The 16,872-nt window shown below is 49.6% G+C and overlaps 2 protein-coding genes across 4 annotated transcripts in view; one reads left to right on the top strand and one right to left on the bottom strand.

Annotated features, from left to right (window-relative positions):
- Positions 1-2,206, top strand: part of VRK3 (VRK serine/threonine kinase 3) — a 35,063-nt gene extending 32,857 nt beyond the window's left edge. For all 3 annotated transcript variants that reach the window (XR_008662522.1, XM_055310493.1, XM_055310494.1), the window contains one exon: positions 1,827-2,206. The gene's annotated coding sequence lies outside the window, so the exon portion shown is untranslated. The remainder of the gene's footprint in view (positions 1-1,826) is intronic.
- Positions 2,207-7,540: 5,334 nt separating this feature from the next.
- SIGLEC11 (sialic acid binding Ig like lectin 11) lies at positions 7,541-16,621 on the bottom strand. Its single transcript, XM_055310594.1, has 9 exons — positions 16,532-16,621; positions 16,053-16,433; positions 15,580-15,864; positions 15,345-15,392; positions 10,888-11,145; positions 10,521-10,805; positions 10,182-10,278; positions 9,827-9,908; positions 7,541-8,254 (listed from the first exon to the last, which is right to left on the bottom strand). Exons 1-9 carry the CDS (start codon positions 16,563-16,565, stop codon positions 8,054-8,056), a joined length of 1,671 nt encoding a protein of 556 aa, XP_055166569.1. The 5' UTR covers positions 16,566-16,621; the 3' UTR covers positions 7,541-8,053.
- Between the last annotated feature and the right edge of the window lie 251 nt (positions 16,622-16,872).

The raw sequence follows: 16,872 nt of genomic DNA on the forward strand, positions 1-16,872 counted from the left end.
CCCCGGTGGGGGTGGGGGATCTGTTTTACAAGCAGCGTGGCTTTGAACACCTGTGTACACAGGCCTCACTCGGGTGGGTGTGTGTGTGTCTGTGAAGGGGGTTCTTATTCTGCAAGAGAGAACTGGATGCCTCCCCATCGGAGCCCTGTACCTGTCTGCCCTCCCATCAGCCCCCGTGAGAGTGTACAGACGTTGGGGGGAGGTCAAGACTACATAAACTAATTAATTTGACAGTTAATTTTGGCAAGGCTTTGTGGACGTGTTCTGAAGAGAAGCTTCCCCCCAGGCCCTCCTCCGTCCACAGAGTTATAATTTCTGGTCTTGGTGGCTAGCTGGAATCAAAAGCTCAGTGTCCAAAGTCAAGGGTCCTCAGATGGAGGCCATGTTGTGCCCCAGGGGGTGTCTGGAAACACTTTTGGTTGTCACGACGGGAAAGGGTGCCACTGGCATTGAATGGGTAGAGGGCCAGGGATGCCACTCAATGCCCCATGACACACAGCTGGCCCCCAGCACAGAGACTCTCTAAAAGTGAAAACATGACTCTACCCACACAGCTTGCCCATTGCCTATCTCTCCAGTGCTGCAGACAGCTGCTGTGTCCCCCAGCTGTCCAGGAAACCTCTACCCCCCCCTACCCTGCGCACACCCTCACTCACTCACCCTATCCCTCCAGGAGGTTGCCAGCTTCCCCTGCCCATCTCCTCAGGTCTCTGCCTCTGCCCTTCTCCCAGGATCACCCTGGGGGTGGCTGACCGCAAGGTCACCTGTCATAGCCACCTAGTGGGATCCCACCTGCCCCTCACTGGTCAGCTGCACAGAGACTCCACCCAAATCTAACAGACCGAGACTCAGGTCTCCTTGTGGGTGCTGGCCGGTCCTGCGGTGCCTCCCTGTCCGCCTGGTGCAATGGAAAATTTAAAACTCAGAACCTGGGCAGCCCCGGTGGCTCAGCAGTTTAGCACCACCTTCAGCCCAGGGCGTGATCCTGGAGGCCCAGTATCGAGTCCCACGTTGGTCTCCCTGCATGGAGCCTGCTTCTCCCTCTGCCTGTGTCTCTGCCTCTGTCTCTCTCTCTCTCTGTGTCTCTCTGTCTCTCTCAAGAATAAGTAAATAAAATCTAAAAAAAAAAAAAAGAAAGAAAAGAAAAGAAAAAAAAACTCAGAACCTAACATCCCCTTTCAGGGTCCTTGTGGTTTGGGATCTGAAACTGAATAAGTCTGCTCAATAGCAGGTTTGTCCCAAGGTTAGGAACTTAATGAGGAGATGCTATTCAAAGAACCTGGTGACCTTGGAGTAACTGGAAGATCATCCCACCTCTGCTTTTCATCCCACTTCTGCTTTATGGAAGCTCCTTGCCGGGGGCCTGTGTGGCTGACCTCCCCTCCTCCCCTCAACCTCTCCTGTACACTCTGTGCCAGCCACACTATCTTCCCCTCAGATCCTAAATCAGGCCAAGTTTGATCCCACCTCAGGACCTTTGCACTTGCCATTCTCACAGTCTGGAACACTTTTTCCCTTCATCTTTGAATGACTTGCTCCTTCTCATTATTGACTCTCAGATCTGAGCCTTCCCTGACTGCCCTCGTGAGGCACCTCCCCACCCCCTCATCACACTACTGGTTTTCCACACAGCCTCATCCCCTTCTGGAAAGAAGTGGGGGTGTTTAATTTGTAGTGTCTACCCCCTCTTCCAAGTCCAACAAAGGTTCTTGTTCTTGTTCATGGTAGTATCACCAACCTCTAGAAAGTGTTCATCACACAGTAGGGGTTTCATTGGTGCTCCTTGAATGAGTAAGATACTAACAGCCATTTTTATTGTCTTTCAGAACTTTTGACTCGAGGTTTGAAATAGAAAAAAAAAAAACAATGCAAGAAATGTGACTGAAGGCCTGCTGTAGTATCACAGATATGCTTCTAGAAAGATCCCTCGAATGCACATGCCTGCTGTTGCTTAAACCACACTATGAATCAGTCTTGATTAGCCTCAGGGAACCCAGCAGTTAAGCTTCAGATAATGTGAATTCCTCAGTTCAACTGTCCCATCCTTTCAGTTGTCATCTCCCACCAGCCACTGGGGTTGTAGACAGAGAAGACCCCCAACTCACGGTAGGAGGTGAGCCAGTCCCCTCCATGGGGACCCTTCCTGCTACTCTTGGCACTACTATGCTTTGGTAATAAATTGTTTCATTGGAGCGTGGAGAGTCAAGTGTCTGCAAAAGGAGTTCATTTTGGAAAAGTTTACTTTTTTTCTCCATCTGTCCATCCCTTCAACCTTTCATCCATCTATTGAAAGTTTATGTAGATACCAATCCACCCACGCACCCACCCATCTATCCATTTATCCATCCATCCATCCATCTATTCATTCTTCCATCTAGTCATCCACCCATCCATTTATTCAATTGTCCATTTATCCAGCCATCCATTCTTCCATCCAACCAACCACCCATTCACCCATCCATTTATTCAGCCATCTACCCATCCATTTGTTCATTCTTCCAGCCATCCACCCATCCATTTGTTTAGGCATCCATTTATTCATCCAACCATCAGCCATCCACATATCAATCCATCCATCTGTTTATCCACTGAGTCATTCTTCCATCTATCCACCCATCTTTCCATATACTTTTCCATCACCCACCTTCCTATCCACCTTTCATCCTTTCATTCATCTGTTCATTCTTCCATCCATCTACCCTTCCAGACATTTATCCTTCCTTGTATTCAACAAATATTCCACAAGCATATCTTGAATTTTTGCTGCATGACACTAGTCGTGCTGCACGGAGGATCCTGATGAAGAAGACACATTGAGGTCCTTGAATTTTTGGAGCATCCAGTTGAGGAGAAGGCATTAAATGAGATGACTGGGTTATACTCCATGTGCTAGAAAAAAGTCACGGTGCTGTGATGAAGACCCAGGGGCCCAGGGATGGGAGGCACCTTGCAGAGAACCTGGATAGAGAGACGGTGGAGGAGGCAGGCATAGCTGCTCCCTTGGGAGCATGAGGCATGGGCAGTGGCCATAGCTGGAGGAAGGGAGGGCCTGTGGAGAGATTTCAGAGGCAGCCTGACCAGTAGCATGTGTCCAGTGACCAGACTGGGAGGGACTCAGAACAGAGGGGTACACTTACCTCCCAGACTTGGTCTTGAGGATCTGGAATCATTCACCATTACTCTGGAAAGGGGCGGTAAGAGGCCAGTTCGAAGAAGAATCTACTTTGATTCTCCCTAATTCTTGCCTGCTCAGAAGGTGCAGGGGAGATTAGCAGGCTGATGATCATTTCCTAGTTAAGATCAGGTGTGTATAGCGATTTCCAGAAGGAGATATTCCTCAATGAGAGAGAAAACTCGCCTGCAAATCTTCTTAAAGCCTCTCTAGCACTTGAGTGATGAGTCCACAAAAGAATACGGACATCAGCCACCCTTCAGGGCCCCAAATCAGGTTACAGGATGGTCACAGTGTCAACATCAGGCCTTTCCATCGCACTGCCACTTGGTGCATTGCCCAGTCCCCGCAGCCCCTCTGTCCTCTGCCCTCATCTCTGAGTGGGCAAAGCCAGCCAGGACCCAGTGCTGCTCAGGCAGCAGGAGACTCAAACAACCAGACAGCAGGGAGTGTGTAGACAGTTTCCCTCCCTCTGCCTCTGAATCCACTTTTGTCTGTCTGCAGAGCCCAGGTTCTTGAGCTCGTATTTGGCAGCTTGTCCCCCCAACCTCTGAGAGAGGAGGGTGTTGTCATTAGGTGAGAATCACATGGCAACATGTGGTCAATTGTGGCTGGAACCCATTCCTTGTCCTCTACACCTTGCTTCTGCTCCCAAATGAAACTCTGGCCCAAAGTTAATCAGATGTTTGTAGTGCAGAGGCTGGTGGTGGGTTGGGGTTTTTTTTTTCTTTTCTTTTTCTTTTTTTAAAATAATTTTTAATGCAGGACACCTGTGAGCCTTCAGTAAATGCAGGTATGTGGTATGGCTCCAAGAGGTGCCCCAGTATGGGACGCCTGGAGGGCTCAATGGTTGAGCATCTGCCTTTGACTTGGTCATGGTCCTGAGGTCCTGGAATGAGTCCTGTGTCAGGCACCTCACAAGGAGCCTGCCTATGTCTCTGTCTCTGCATCTCTCATGAATAAATAAATAAAATCTTTAAAAAAAAAAAAAAGAGGCATCCCAGTAGACAACTGCAAAGGGCAAATCATTTCCCTTATGAAATAATTTTCCTGTGATAAAAGCTTGTTTCCAAGACTAGTACAAATAGAATCTCTTCTGGATGAGACCCTAGGAACAACAGCAAATGTTCATGGAGACTCCTTTACTGATGTTAAAAACCAAAATTCCACTGAGCAAATTTTAAAGACCTTATTGGCTCTGTTCAATGATTCATGAACCAGGCAGCATCCAATTGGGCAAATAGGTGCTCCAGGGAGCTATACAGAGTGAAAGACTTTTGTGGGCAGAAGGAAGCAGGAACAAGAAAGTTTGGAAGAGGGGCAGTCCGGGGGGCTCAGTGGTTTGGCGTCACCTTCAGCCCAGGGCCTGATCCTGGAGACCCGGAATCGAGTCCACGTCGGGCTCCCTGCACAGTGCCTGCTTCTCCCTCTCTCTGTGTCTCTGCCTCTCTCTCTCTCTCTGTGTGTGTGTGTGTGTGTGTGTGTGTGTGTGTGTGTGTGTCTGGTGAATAAATAAATAAAATCTTAAAAAAAAAAAAAGTTTGTAAGAGGCCAAAAAGCAGGTTGGTTAGTGCAGGGTCGCTGTCCTTCAGGGGTCTGGCAGGGGGATTATCTGACTAGTGCTCATCAGGGTGACTCATTGGGATTCCATGACTGGGAGAGCTGAAACTGTAAGCTTGGGTTTGGTGATACATGGCTTAGCATAAGCAACTCCATTTGGGGCCTGTTGTCTTATTTTTCACACTGACTTGGAAGTTAACAAGAAGAATTTTACTGCTTTTGAGGGAGATTCTACAAATACAAATTTTGATGGGTGTTTGTGAAAGATGTAGACAATGTTTATTCAGAGCAGGAACACAGCTCGCATGATTCTGTGGGAATCACTGGCTGCCCTGCCCTTCTACACGATGCCCTTCAAACAGTACTGCTGGCTCTTCTACTCTCATTGAAATAAATCTCAGGAAATTGTTTTCTTACTTTTTATGCTGTTGGAACTGAGGGATTAAAAGATTATTAGGATTTGTTGCCATTCAATGTTTTTCAATTCTCTATCATTCAAAACCTCCAGTGGTTCTCTTTAACAAATAAAGTTGAGAAAATCCCGTTTGTTTAGTTGAAATGCTGAAATTATATTTTTTTAATTTTTTTAAGATTTATTTATTTATTTATGATAGACAGAGAGAGAGAGGCAGAGACACAGGAGGAGTGAGAAGCAGGCTCCATGCCAGGAGCCCGACGCGGAACTCGATCCCGGGACTGCAGGATCGTGCCCTGGGCCAAAGGCAGGCGCTAAACCGCTGAGCCACCCAGGGATCCCCTGAAATTATATTTTAATTCTGAAGAAAAGCCACCCAAGTTCTTGATTTTTAAAATACGCCATAGGGACACCTGGCTGGCTCAGTTGGTGGAGCGTGTGACTCTTGATCTCAGAATTGTGAGTTCAAGCCCCACACTGGGTGTATAGATTACTTAACATCTTTTTTAGAGATGCCTGGGTGACTCAGCAATTGAGGGTCTGCCTTCAGCTCAGGGTGTGATCCCGGGATCTGGGATTGAGTCCCACATCAGGCTCCTTGCAGGAAGCCTGCTTCTCCCTCTTCCTGTGTCTCTGCCTCTCTCTTTCTCTGTGTCTCTCATTAATAAATAAAATTTTTAAAATATTTTTTAAAAATAAAAATAGGGGACCCCTGGGTGGCTCAGCAGTTTAGTGCCTGCCTTCAGCCCAGGGCATGATCCTAGAGTCCCGGGATCGAGTCCCACGTTGAGCTCCCTGCATGGAGCCTGCTTCTCCCTCTGCCTGTGTCTCTGTCTCTCTCTCTCTCTCTCCCTCATGAATAAATAAATAAAATCTTTTAAAAATAAATAAAGTAGGGTATCTGGGTGTCTCAGTTGTTGAACCTCTGACTTTGGCTCAGGTAGTGATCCCAGGGTCCTGGGATTGAGTCCCGCATCAGGCTCCCTGCATGGAGCCTGTCTCTCCCTCTGCCTATGTCTCTGCCTCTGAGTGTCTCTCATAAATAAATAAATAATTTTTTTTAAAAAAAAAGTCGTTGATCAAGAGATGCTGCATAATCTTGAAGGGCAAAGCAAATTGTGCTGTGAAAGATGGAATTTGACACATCGACTTTTCTTTTTAATTTCTATTTTTATTTTTTTTAAATATTTATTTATTTATTTATTCAGAGAGAGCGAAAGAGAAGCAGAGACACAGGCAGAGGGAGAAGCAGGCTCCATGCAGGAAGCCCGACGCAGAACTCGATCCCAGGTTTCCAGGATCACACCCCAGGCTGCAGGCGGTGCTAAACTGCTGTGCCACCAGGGCTACCCTAATTTCTGTTTTTAAATAATCTCTACACCCAACTTGGAACTGGAATCTGCAAAAAAACAAGTTCAGGGGTCATTGGTTCCCTGAAACTGACCCAGCCAGGCACCCCTTGACACATCATATTTGAAGAGCAGTTAACTTTATGCCAACACATGTTCACTATATTGGATCATAATTCTAAGGTTGAACATGTTTTCTCATTAATGGACACAATAGAAAAAAGTAAATGGACATTCAAAGGGAAAAAATAAATTGGATGTGACCACTGCATAAACTACAGTGAAAATTAGTAACAAGAAACTGCGCTAAAATGAAGTGGCGTGGTTTCAGCAAGAAGAGCCCTAATGCCCCACCATTCATAGTCAATTGCAAACCCAACAGGAAGAGACAGATTTGACCTCGCAGGGGGTATATACTATTCCACTATCCCTGCCAGAGGAAGACTGGCTTTTCTTAATCCCACCCTGCCCCCCAACAGCTCAGCCAGTATACTTCCAACTCCCAATTTACTCCAATGGGTTTCCCCATTTGCCCCTTTTCTGCATAAGAGCATGCCTCCGCTGCAGATTCACCTGCAGTTTTGCAGGCAACTTTTTTTTTTTAAGGTTTTATTTATTCATGAGAGATGCAGAGAAAGAGGCAGAGACATAGGCAGGAGGAGAAGCAGGCTCCCCACGTGGAGCCCCATACAGGACTTGATCCCAGGATTACAGGATCACTACCTGAGGCAAAGTCAGAGGCTCAACCTTTGAGCCACCCAGGTGCCTCTTTTTTTCTATCTTTTTTTTTAATTAATTAATTTATTTATTTACAATTGCAGTTCTCTTTTATTCCCCAATAAACCCATTTTTGCTGGCAAAGCAGTTGGCGGTTTCTATTTTAAGGCTAACATGATATCACAATGGAAATGGAACCCAGACCGTAATAATCGCAAGGATTTTCTAAGTAAATTCTACAAAAGAGAAGACACTGTGGAGGAGAACCAAAACATCCAGGACATATAAAGAAAGAGGCATCTATAATTCAGATAACCTATCATTTATTTCTGAAAATCTGTGAATGATTTTCTGTGTGGTGAAAATACACAGCAAATTGGGTTTCCAAGAAGCAGGCTCAGAGTGTTCCTGAGGAAGCGGCCCAGGCGGTCAGGGCTACAGAGCTGGAACCACCCTGCAGAGCCTTACACCAGGTGGGCTGCCCTGGGAAGAGGCGTTACCTCGGGCAGGCTGCTCTCTGCATCTGCACCACTGTCAGACCCTTCACGTTCATTGCCACCTTGACTCCCCTCAACGACCCGGGGAGTTAGGTGTATTGTGTCCACTTTGCAGAGAGGGAGAATGAGAAGTAAAGTTGAACTCGGGCTTGAAACTGGTGACGGGCTGAAACTTGAGCCCCACTCTGTCCATCGCACTAGTGGGACTCCCACTCATTATGTGGCAACCCGTTTCCATGGAATGGAAAACCATTCTCTCAAGAATTGTACCCGATGTCTCCCTCCCTGAGAAGCCCAGGGCCCTCTACACAGAGGTCGTGGAGCTCGCTGGAGCTGGGGGTCATCACTTCCAGATCTTGATCTCTGAATACTCTGTGACGCTGGTGCCCTCTGGGTCGTGAGGCTTACAGGGCCTCAGCCCCTGGAAGGTGAAGGAGGCATAATGGAGCTCCTCCTCCTCCTCCTCCAAGGTGGGAACACCAACAGCTGCAGGCGGGTGGGCTAGGGGTATGGATGCCCCTAATGGGCACTCATGCTTATAACCCTGAATAGAGGCGAAAGAAGGGTGCAATTAGGATAACTGGACCTGGCAGATAGCAAGGAGGATCCACAAGCAAACCTAGAAACTGAGCACTTACTCTTTCATCTATTCATTCCACAAACATTGGCTGTACCCTCATTCATTCATTTATTCATTCATTCAATAAATATTGCCTGGCCCTTGGTAATCAATTGCCAGGCTCCTAGATTCCTCACAACAAGCTATTAGAGAGACATTACTATTCCCATTTATCAGGTGAAGAAACTGAGTCTAAGTAAATATCCCAAAAATCACACATTGAGTTGTCGGTAGGGCCAAGATTAACATCTGGGTCTCTCTAGCCCCAGTGCCTTCCACCCTATGGAACAGCTGCCCTGTGCCAGGCTCTGGCTCTTCAGTGGGGAACAAAGCAGACGTCATCCATGACCGCTGACTAGCTTGCAGTGGGGGAAGCTGACATTGTTGTAGTCACTTATATTTCCATCTAATGGCCAACTGTGATGTGAGAGGTGGTGTGAGGACAGAGATTTGCTCAGAACTGAACTGCCCTCTGGGACCACTCAGCATTTCAAAAGTTCAGGCAAACGAAATCACAAAATTGTACCAGGAACCCTTAAAGAAAAGGATATTGTGCAGGAAAGGGCTCACCATGGCCAAAGAAAGGCTTGACCCTTTGCGCCAGCATCTGGGAGGGAACCTCTAAGTCAATGGACTGTCCTGCCTGATGGAACATCTCTGTTCACCTGGGGCCTTAGGCCACACCAAGTAGTTTACATTAACATGACTTATGGTGAGGCCTTGAACCACATGGTATCAGCTTGACCTCTAGAGGGGATGGAGACCATATAACAAAGGTCATAAAGGTGCTCCATACCTATGTGACCGACCCCTGATAGGAACCCAGGACACAGGGCTAGGGTGAGCTTCCTTGGTGGCAATATCATGCCCACACACATGATGCCACACCACACTCCCTGCTTCTTATTACACATCAGTGCTGGGAAAAATCAGCGCTGTGTATGGCGTCTTTACTGGGAGAGATGCCTGGAAGATTCCTGCATGGAACTCCCCTGAGCAGAGTCCAGGTGCCTCTCCCCTTGGCTGCTTTAATCTGTATCCTTTCCCCGTAATCAACTAACTATTAGTATAACAAATCTCAGTGAGTTCTAGAAGTCCCTCTGGTGAGCTATTGAACCTGAGAGTGCCTTGGGGACCTGTGAACTTTGTACTTGTTATTTTGGGGAGATCCCCCTGGCATGGTTATTTTGATCTCCTCCCCGTATGTTGGGGAGGAGAGAGAGCAAGGAGGGGAAAGTGATTCCATGGGACGAGGTGGGGGTAGGGAGGGCTCAGGTGAACACAGGAAGGTGCTGTGGTCCTTGGCTCTGCAAGATGAGTCAGAGAGCAGAGAGGAGAGTGACTCCCGGATCACTGGCCCAGGTGACTGAGTTCATGGGGACCTGAGAACATAAGCCTGTTTGGGACATGACGACCAGCTAAGTCATCTAGAGGGGTGTGGCCATCTTTGGGTGGTGGCCAGATAGGATCCCGATGAACAGAGGGCTCATCACTTACCCAGGAGAGGGGACCCAACATGCAGGCAGCATCCTTCCCACCAGCTGTAGGCTCAGGAGCCTGCTTCCTGCAGGTCTTCACTCTAAGGGGGAAGCCACAGTTAGCAGTCCAATTGACTCACTATTGTCCCCTGCTTACGAGTCTGGCCAGGCTAAGGAAGGCTGGAGGAGGGACCACAGAGCCTGATAACTCATGAAAATGGGCATGGCCAGGATTAGGGTGGCAGCAGACACATCTTTGATTTTCTGGCCCAATCCCCAAATCTTACAGCCTCCAGCTGGGGCTGCCCAGGACCCTAGGACTTGGACCCCTTCCACCCCATGCACTCACCCTTTCTCCCAGGGATAGCACTCACATGAAGAAGATGAGGCAGGGACAGAGACTGAGCAGGCCAGCAACACCAGCACCCCCGACAGCCCCCAGAAGGAATCCTCCCCCAAGCTCAGGTTTCCCTGTAGGGGAGTGGGGTTTTGGGTGAGTCCCCTCCAAGCCTCAGGATCCTTGTGTGCCCTCCTCCCAAGAAACTCCAATTCTGATGGTCTTCAGCCCCCAACCAGGAGAAAACCAGGACTTTGTCCCCCTGCCCTTCCTCTCTCTCACCCTTTCCCATTCAGACCCCAACCCCACCCCCAGAACATCTTTCTAGGATCCGGACTCCCTCCTCCCACACCTCTGCCCCCAAGAGCACCCAGACCTGGCAGCAGCAGGACAGCTGCGCTCTGTTTCCCGTGCATATTCCAGGCCTCGCAGCTGAGTCTGAGGCCAGAGCCCAGCGGCCCACGGAGGCTCAGGGAGCTGTTGGCCCAGGGCCCCTCAGCGCTGGAGGTGACGGTCAAGGAGGCATTGCTGTGGTTCCGCTCCAGCAGCCCCTCCCCCAGCCGCCAGCGCAGGGTGGGGGCCGGGCGCGCGTGGGAGGAGCAGGTGCACTGCAGCGCCTCGCCCTCCCAGGAGCAGGAGGGGCTGAGCGGCCGCGGGGGGTCTGGGGGAGGGAGGAGAAGGGGTCAGCGGTGCCCCTGCTCCCCAGGCCCCGGTGTCCTGCCCCCAGGGGTCCCCTCACTCACAAACCACAGAGAGGTGCAGGGAGACGTGCTGGGAGCCCAGCGAGTTCTGAGCTCGGCAGGTGAAGTCTCCTTCCTCCGCAGCCCCTACTTGAGGCAGGTCCAGGATGGGACTTCTGTAGATGGGGGTGGCATTCAGGGCCGGGGACCCCTGGAACCAGCTCAGCTCCGCAGGGGGGTTGCTGTCAGCAGCACAGAGCAGGAACAGAGATTCCCCTTCCAGGACCTGAAGAGATGAGCCATTCCCTGGGTATTTCAGTTCTGGGTGGAGAGACAGAGAGAGAGAGAGAGAGAGAGAGAGAGAGAGAGAGAGAGATTGAGAGAGAGAATGCACACTCTGAATCCAGCCCAGAGGCTCCACAGCCCTGGTCCTATTTCTCTCTCCTCTGAATTTCTCCTAAGTTGGGAAGAGATCTCCACAAATAGTTTCATAAGCAGGTTTATGGTGATATAACCCACATACCATACAATTCCATTTACATACCACTTAGAGTCATGCCACAATCAATTTTAGAACCTTTTCATCACCCCTAAAAACAACCCTGTATCCTCCCAACTGCCTCCCCCCCCTTACTCCCAATCCCCCCAACCTCGAGCCCCTGGCAACCCCTAGCCACCTTTCTGTCCCTATAGATCTATTCTGGACATTGCCTGCAAATAGAATCATGCTCCATGTAGGCTTTTGTATCTGGCTTCTCTTGTGTGGCATGACATTTCCAAGGTTCTGCTGCTGGTGGCCCCTGTCGATGCTTCACCCCTGTTCATGGCAGACTCATGTTCGCAGCATGGATAGGCTGTGTGGTGCTTATCCACCCATTGAGGGACCCTGACTCCTTTGAGGCGAGCACCCTTCACTACATTTCTCCCTCTCTTACCCCAACTGCTGAACACTCCTCACTCAAGCACCCAAAATTCAAGTATCAAACCCTTCAAGGCTTTTCAGGACATGACCTCTACCTCTTCACCTCCTTTCCCTGCCCCAGTTGTCTCAGGATAAATAGGGCATCCACATTTTGCATTCCAAAATTCACAAGGAGGAAGGGATGCTCAGAGCAAAATCTCCCTTCCGTGATGTCTCCCCGGGCAACAAATCTGTCTCATCAAAAGCAACATTTATTGCCAGTTTCTGGTGTGGTCTCCCGGGGCTATTCTATAACAGCCTTATGTAGGAACGTTGAAAATATACATCCCTGAGACCTCACAGTTTTGCTCCTGGGCATGAAATTTACAGTCTCACTCCTCAGAGCACTGGCACTCTCCAGGAGCTGGTTAGAAATGCAGAACCAGGGGATCCCTGGGTGGCGCAGCGGTTTGGTGCCTGCCTTTGGCCCAGGGCGCAATCCTGGAGACCCGGGATCAAATCCCACGTCGGGCTCCCGGTGCATGGAGCCTGCTTCTCCCTCTGCCTGCCTGTGTCTCTGCCTCTCTCTCTCTCTCTCTCTCTGTGTGTGTGTGTGTGACTATCATAAATAAATAAAAAAATTAAAAAAAAATAAAAAGAAAAAAAAAGAAATGCAGAACCAGGGCAGCCCAGGTGGTTCAGCAGTTTAGCGCTGCCTTCAGCCCAGGCTGATCCTGGAGACCCAGGATCGAGTCCCACATCGGGCTCCCTGCATGGAGCCTGCTTCTCCCTCTGCCTGTGTCTCTGCCTCTGTGTGTGTGTGTGTGTCTTTCATGAATAAATAAATAAAATTAAAAAAAAAGAAAGAAATGCAGAACCAGAGGTTCCGCCGGCTTCCTGAGTCACATCTGCATTGTCACAAGATCCCTGAGAAATCTGTGTGTACAACAGAGCTTGTGAAGTATGGCCTCGAGAAACATTCCTCTGTTCATGAGGGGAGGGGAATGTTAGAGGCAGCATGATCCTGAAAACTAAACTCTGGGGCAGCCCGGATTGCTCAGCGGTTTAACACCGCTTTCAGCCCAGGGCGTGATTCTGGAGACCCGGGATCGAGTCCTACAGCGGGCTCCCTCCAGGGAGCCTGCCTCTCCCTCTGCCTGTGTCTCTGCCTCTCTCTCTCTCTCTCTCTCTCTCTCTCTCTCTCTCTCTCTCTCTCTCTCTCGGCGTGTGTCTCATGAAGAAAGACAGAAAGAAAGACAGAAAGAAAGAAAGAAAACTAAACTCTGTGGACAATTCAAGTGCCCACCAAGAGTGGAATGTGAGAAGGTGAGGGACGCCTGGGTGGCTCAGTCGGTGAAGCATCTGCCTTCAGCCCAAGTCATTATCAAGGTCCTAGGTTGGAGCCCCATGTCAGGCTCCCTGCTCAGTGGGGAGCCTGCTTCTTCCTCTCCCTCTGCCTTTCCCCCTGCTTGTGCTTGCAGTCTCTCTCTCTTTCTCTCTCAAATAAATAAATAAAAATCTTTTTTTTTAAAAGAGTGAAACTAAAATGTGGTACCTACAGACAAGGAGAGGCAGAAATTACAGCAGCAAGCAATACAGATGAATGTCAAGAACACGAGGTGGTGCCACATCACAAAAGTCAAGGTAGCTGTGACCCTGCAAATCCACTCCTAGAGCCAAAAGAACTAGAAGTGGGGAGTCAAGCAGATCCTTGTATGGAAGTGTTCAGAGCAGTACTGTTGACAGGAACTATAAGGTGACAACCCAAATGTCCACCCACAGATGGATGGATGGATGGTGGTCCCTCTATACAATGGAACAATATTCAGCCCAAAAAGGAGTGAAACACTGACCTGCACACACTACAATGTGGATGAACCTTGATCACATCATGCTGAGTGGAAGAAGCCAGACGTGTTATTTCGTAAAATTGCAAGAAAATAGAAGATATGTGGACGTGTTAATTAACTGGGTTGTGTGAATCCTTTAGGAGTGTAAATGTGTATCAAATCTCCATATATCAAATCATCACCTTGTGCACTTTAGATATATACAATGTATTCATCAATTATACTTTCATCAAAAATAAGATAAAATAGGGACGCCTGGGTGGCTCAGTGATTGAGTGGTTGCCTTCAGCTCAGGGTGTGATCTCGGAGTTCCCAGATCAAGTCCCATATCAGGCTCCCTGTGGAGAACCTGCTTCTCCTTCTGCCTGTGTCTCTGCCTCTCTTTGTCTCTCATGAATGAGTAAATAAAATCTTTTAAAAAGTAAAGTAGGGATGCCTGAGTGGCTCGGCGGTTCTGCCTTTGACCCAGGGCGTGATCCTGGAGTCCCAGGATCTAGTCCCGTGTTGGGCTCCCTGCATGGAGCCTGCTTCTCCTCTGCCTGTGTCTCTGCCCCTCTCTCTCTCTCTCCTTGTGTCTCTCATGAATAAATAAAATCTCTTTAAAAATAAATGAAAAATAAAAAGTAAAGTAAAATAAAATAAAGAGAAAGAATGGTAACACAGTATTCAGCATAGTGGCTTTCTCTGATGCCAGATGGAAAGGGCTGAAATTGGGAAGGGGCATTTAGGGTGTTCCAAAGGCAAGGTTGCTGTTCTATTCTTTTTTTTTTTTTTTTAAGTAGGCTCTACATCCAATGCGGGGCTCGAACTCATGACCCTAAGATCAAGAGTTGCATACACCTTGGGATCCCTGGGTGGCTCAGCGGTTTAGTGCCTGCCTTCGGCCCAGGGCGTGATCCTGGGGTCCCAAGATCGGTCCTGCAATCGGGCTCCCTGCATGGAGCCTGCTTCTCCCTCTGCCTGTGTCTCTGCCTCTCTCTCTGTGTGTGTCTCTTGTGAATAAATAAATAAATCTTTAAAAAAAAAGTTGCATGCATCATGGACAGAGTCAGCCAGGTGCTCCTGTTCTATTTCTTTTTTAAAATATTTTATTAAAAAAAAAAAAAGGGCAGCCCCAGTGGCGCAGTGGTTTAGCGCTGCCTGCAGCCCGGTGTGTGATCTTGGGGACCCCGGATGGAGTCCCACGTCTGGCTCCCTGCATGGGGCCTGCTTCTCCCTCTGCCTGTGTCTCTGCCTGTCTCTCTCTCTCTCTCTCTCTCTCTCTCATGAATAAATAAATCGAATCTTAAAAAAATAATAAAGATTTTATTTATTTATTAGAGACACAGAGAGAGAGAGAAAGAGAGAGGCAGAGACACAGGCAGAGGGAGAAGCAGGCTCCACGCAGGGAGCCCAATGTGGGACTCGATCCTGGGACTCCAGGATCATGCCCTGGGCCGAAGGCAGCGCTAAACCGCTGAGCCACCTGGGCTGCCCTCCTGTTCTATTTCTTAACCTGGATGGTGAGTACCAAGGTGTTCATTTGATGGCGATTCTTCATAACCTGCATGTATTTGACAAATAGTCTTTGCATATAATGAATCACCTGTCATTGCATATAATAAATAGTAAGCAAAAATCATCTGTCACAGTGAAGGGGTGGGAGTGCCTCCCCACTCTGCTCTCCCTGTGTATCACTCTGGCCCTCCTGGCTTGGCTTCGAGCCCCAGGCTCTGCTCTGCCAGGGAGAGCTCCCATCCCAGCCTCAGGGAGAGGGCATCTTGACCTACCTGTGCAATTTTCTCGGGAGATGCTGATGCCTAGGTTCTGTGGGGCATCTGGGACAGAGACACAGTGAGGAATGGAGTCAGAGTCCACCCTTCCCATGCCACCCACCCCCAGGAGACACAGAAATGGGAATTGAAACAGACAAGTCCTGTGTCCTCCCTGCAGCCCCCCTGAGACCCCCTGAGCCCCCCTGCATCCTCCCACCCCCCAGGAACCGAGTCCTTGCCCCACACTCACAGGAGACGTTGAGCGTAATGGTGCTTTGAGTGCTCATGCCAGCTTTAGGGAAGGTCACCTGACAGGTGAGATTGGTGCCATGGTCCTGCGGGCGTGGGATGAGCAGGATCTCCGAGGAGTTATAAGCCTCCAAGCCCAGTCCCGAAGGTTTGAGGGCAGTCCCTGTCCAGGAGATGGTGGGGGCCAGCACCCCATCACAGGCCCCCAGCACAGAGCATGTCAGGTGGCTGGGGCAGCCAGACTCCAGGGGCTCCTTGACCCAGATATCCGGAGCCTGTGTCAGCTCTGGAGAGGAAAGAAAGAGAGGCCGGACCTCAGAGGGGACCCCCCTGTGTGCTTCCCAAAGAGGCACCCCAACCCTGAACTGACTATGCTCTACTCTCCTGTTTAAGATGAGCAGCAGAGAGTCTGTTTCTTCCCTCAGGAACACCCCACACACACACCTGTTATTGACTCTTGGGGACCTTCCCTACCTCTCACACTCACAATGAGCATGTTACTCCTGTAACTGTGTCTCATGGGACCTCTGTCCAGATGAAAGTAATAGTGTCCACTGTGTTCCCTCCGGGCGTCTGTGATACTCAGGGAGCAGTCGCCAGCCCCAGGGTCTCCAGAAAGGTGGAAGGGAAATTTGATCTTCCTCTTTGTTTCTTTGGCTGGTTTGTTGGTGGCCATGAGAACTTCCCCTTTGGGATTACCCTTTATTCGGAACCAGGAGCCATAAGCAGGTGTAGCGCTGTGCCTGCCAACCTGGGGGTAGGAGACGGTGCAGGGCACGCGGACACACAAGCCCTCCTGCACCGTCACAGAGTCCTGCACGTGTAGCTCATAGCCTGGGTCCTCCTGCAGGGACCCTGGGGGGACATCGAGGCTCAGCAGCAGCGTCAGAACCAGCACTGCCCCCTCCCTCCCACAGGACCCCCCCCCCATCCCCAGCTCTCAACCCACTCACAGGCCCACAGCAGAGACAGCAGCAATACCAGCATCTCCAGGGGTCCAGGGCTGGTCTGTCCTCAGTCTGGCTTCTGGATGTGCCTGTCTGTCCCAGAAGGAAGCTCCAACAGGAAGCTTTTGCGGGGAAAGAGGAAGGTAGTGATCATCTACGGAAGAGGAACCCCAGGAAGGAAATCACAAAGTCCTGACAAAAACCCTTATTCCAACTTCTCCTTTCGCAGTTGCAAGAAGCAGAGCAGAGAGGATGCAGGTCTGGTCCTAAAGAAAAGGAGCCCTACATCAGCCTCAGCGGAGGGCAGCCCCAGCAGTGGGGCTTTCAGGGAGTATGGGCTCCAGGTG

Source organism: Nyctereutes procyonoides, unplaced genomic scaffold (genome assembly GCF_905146905.1).
Source record: "Nyctereutes procyonoides isolate TBG_1078 unplaced genomic scaffold, NYPRO_anot_genome, whole genome shotgun sequence".
Classification (NCBI taxonomy): Eukaryota; Metazoa; Chordata; class Mammalia; order Carnivora; family Canidae; genus Nyctereutes; species Nyctereutes procyonoides.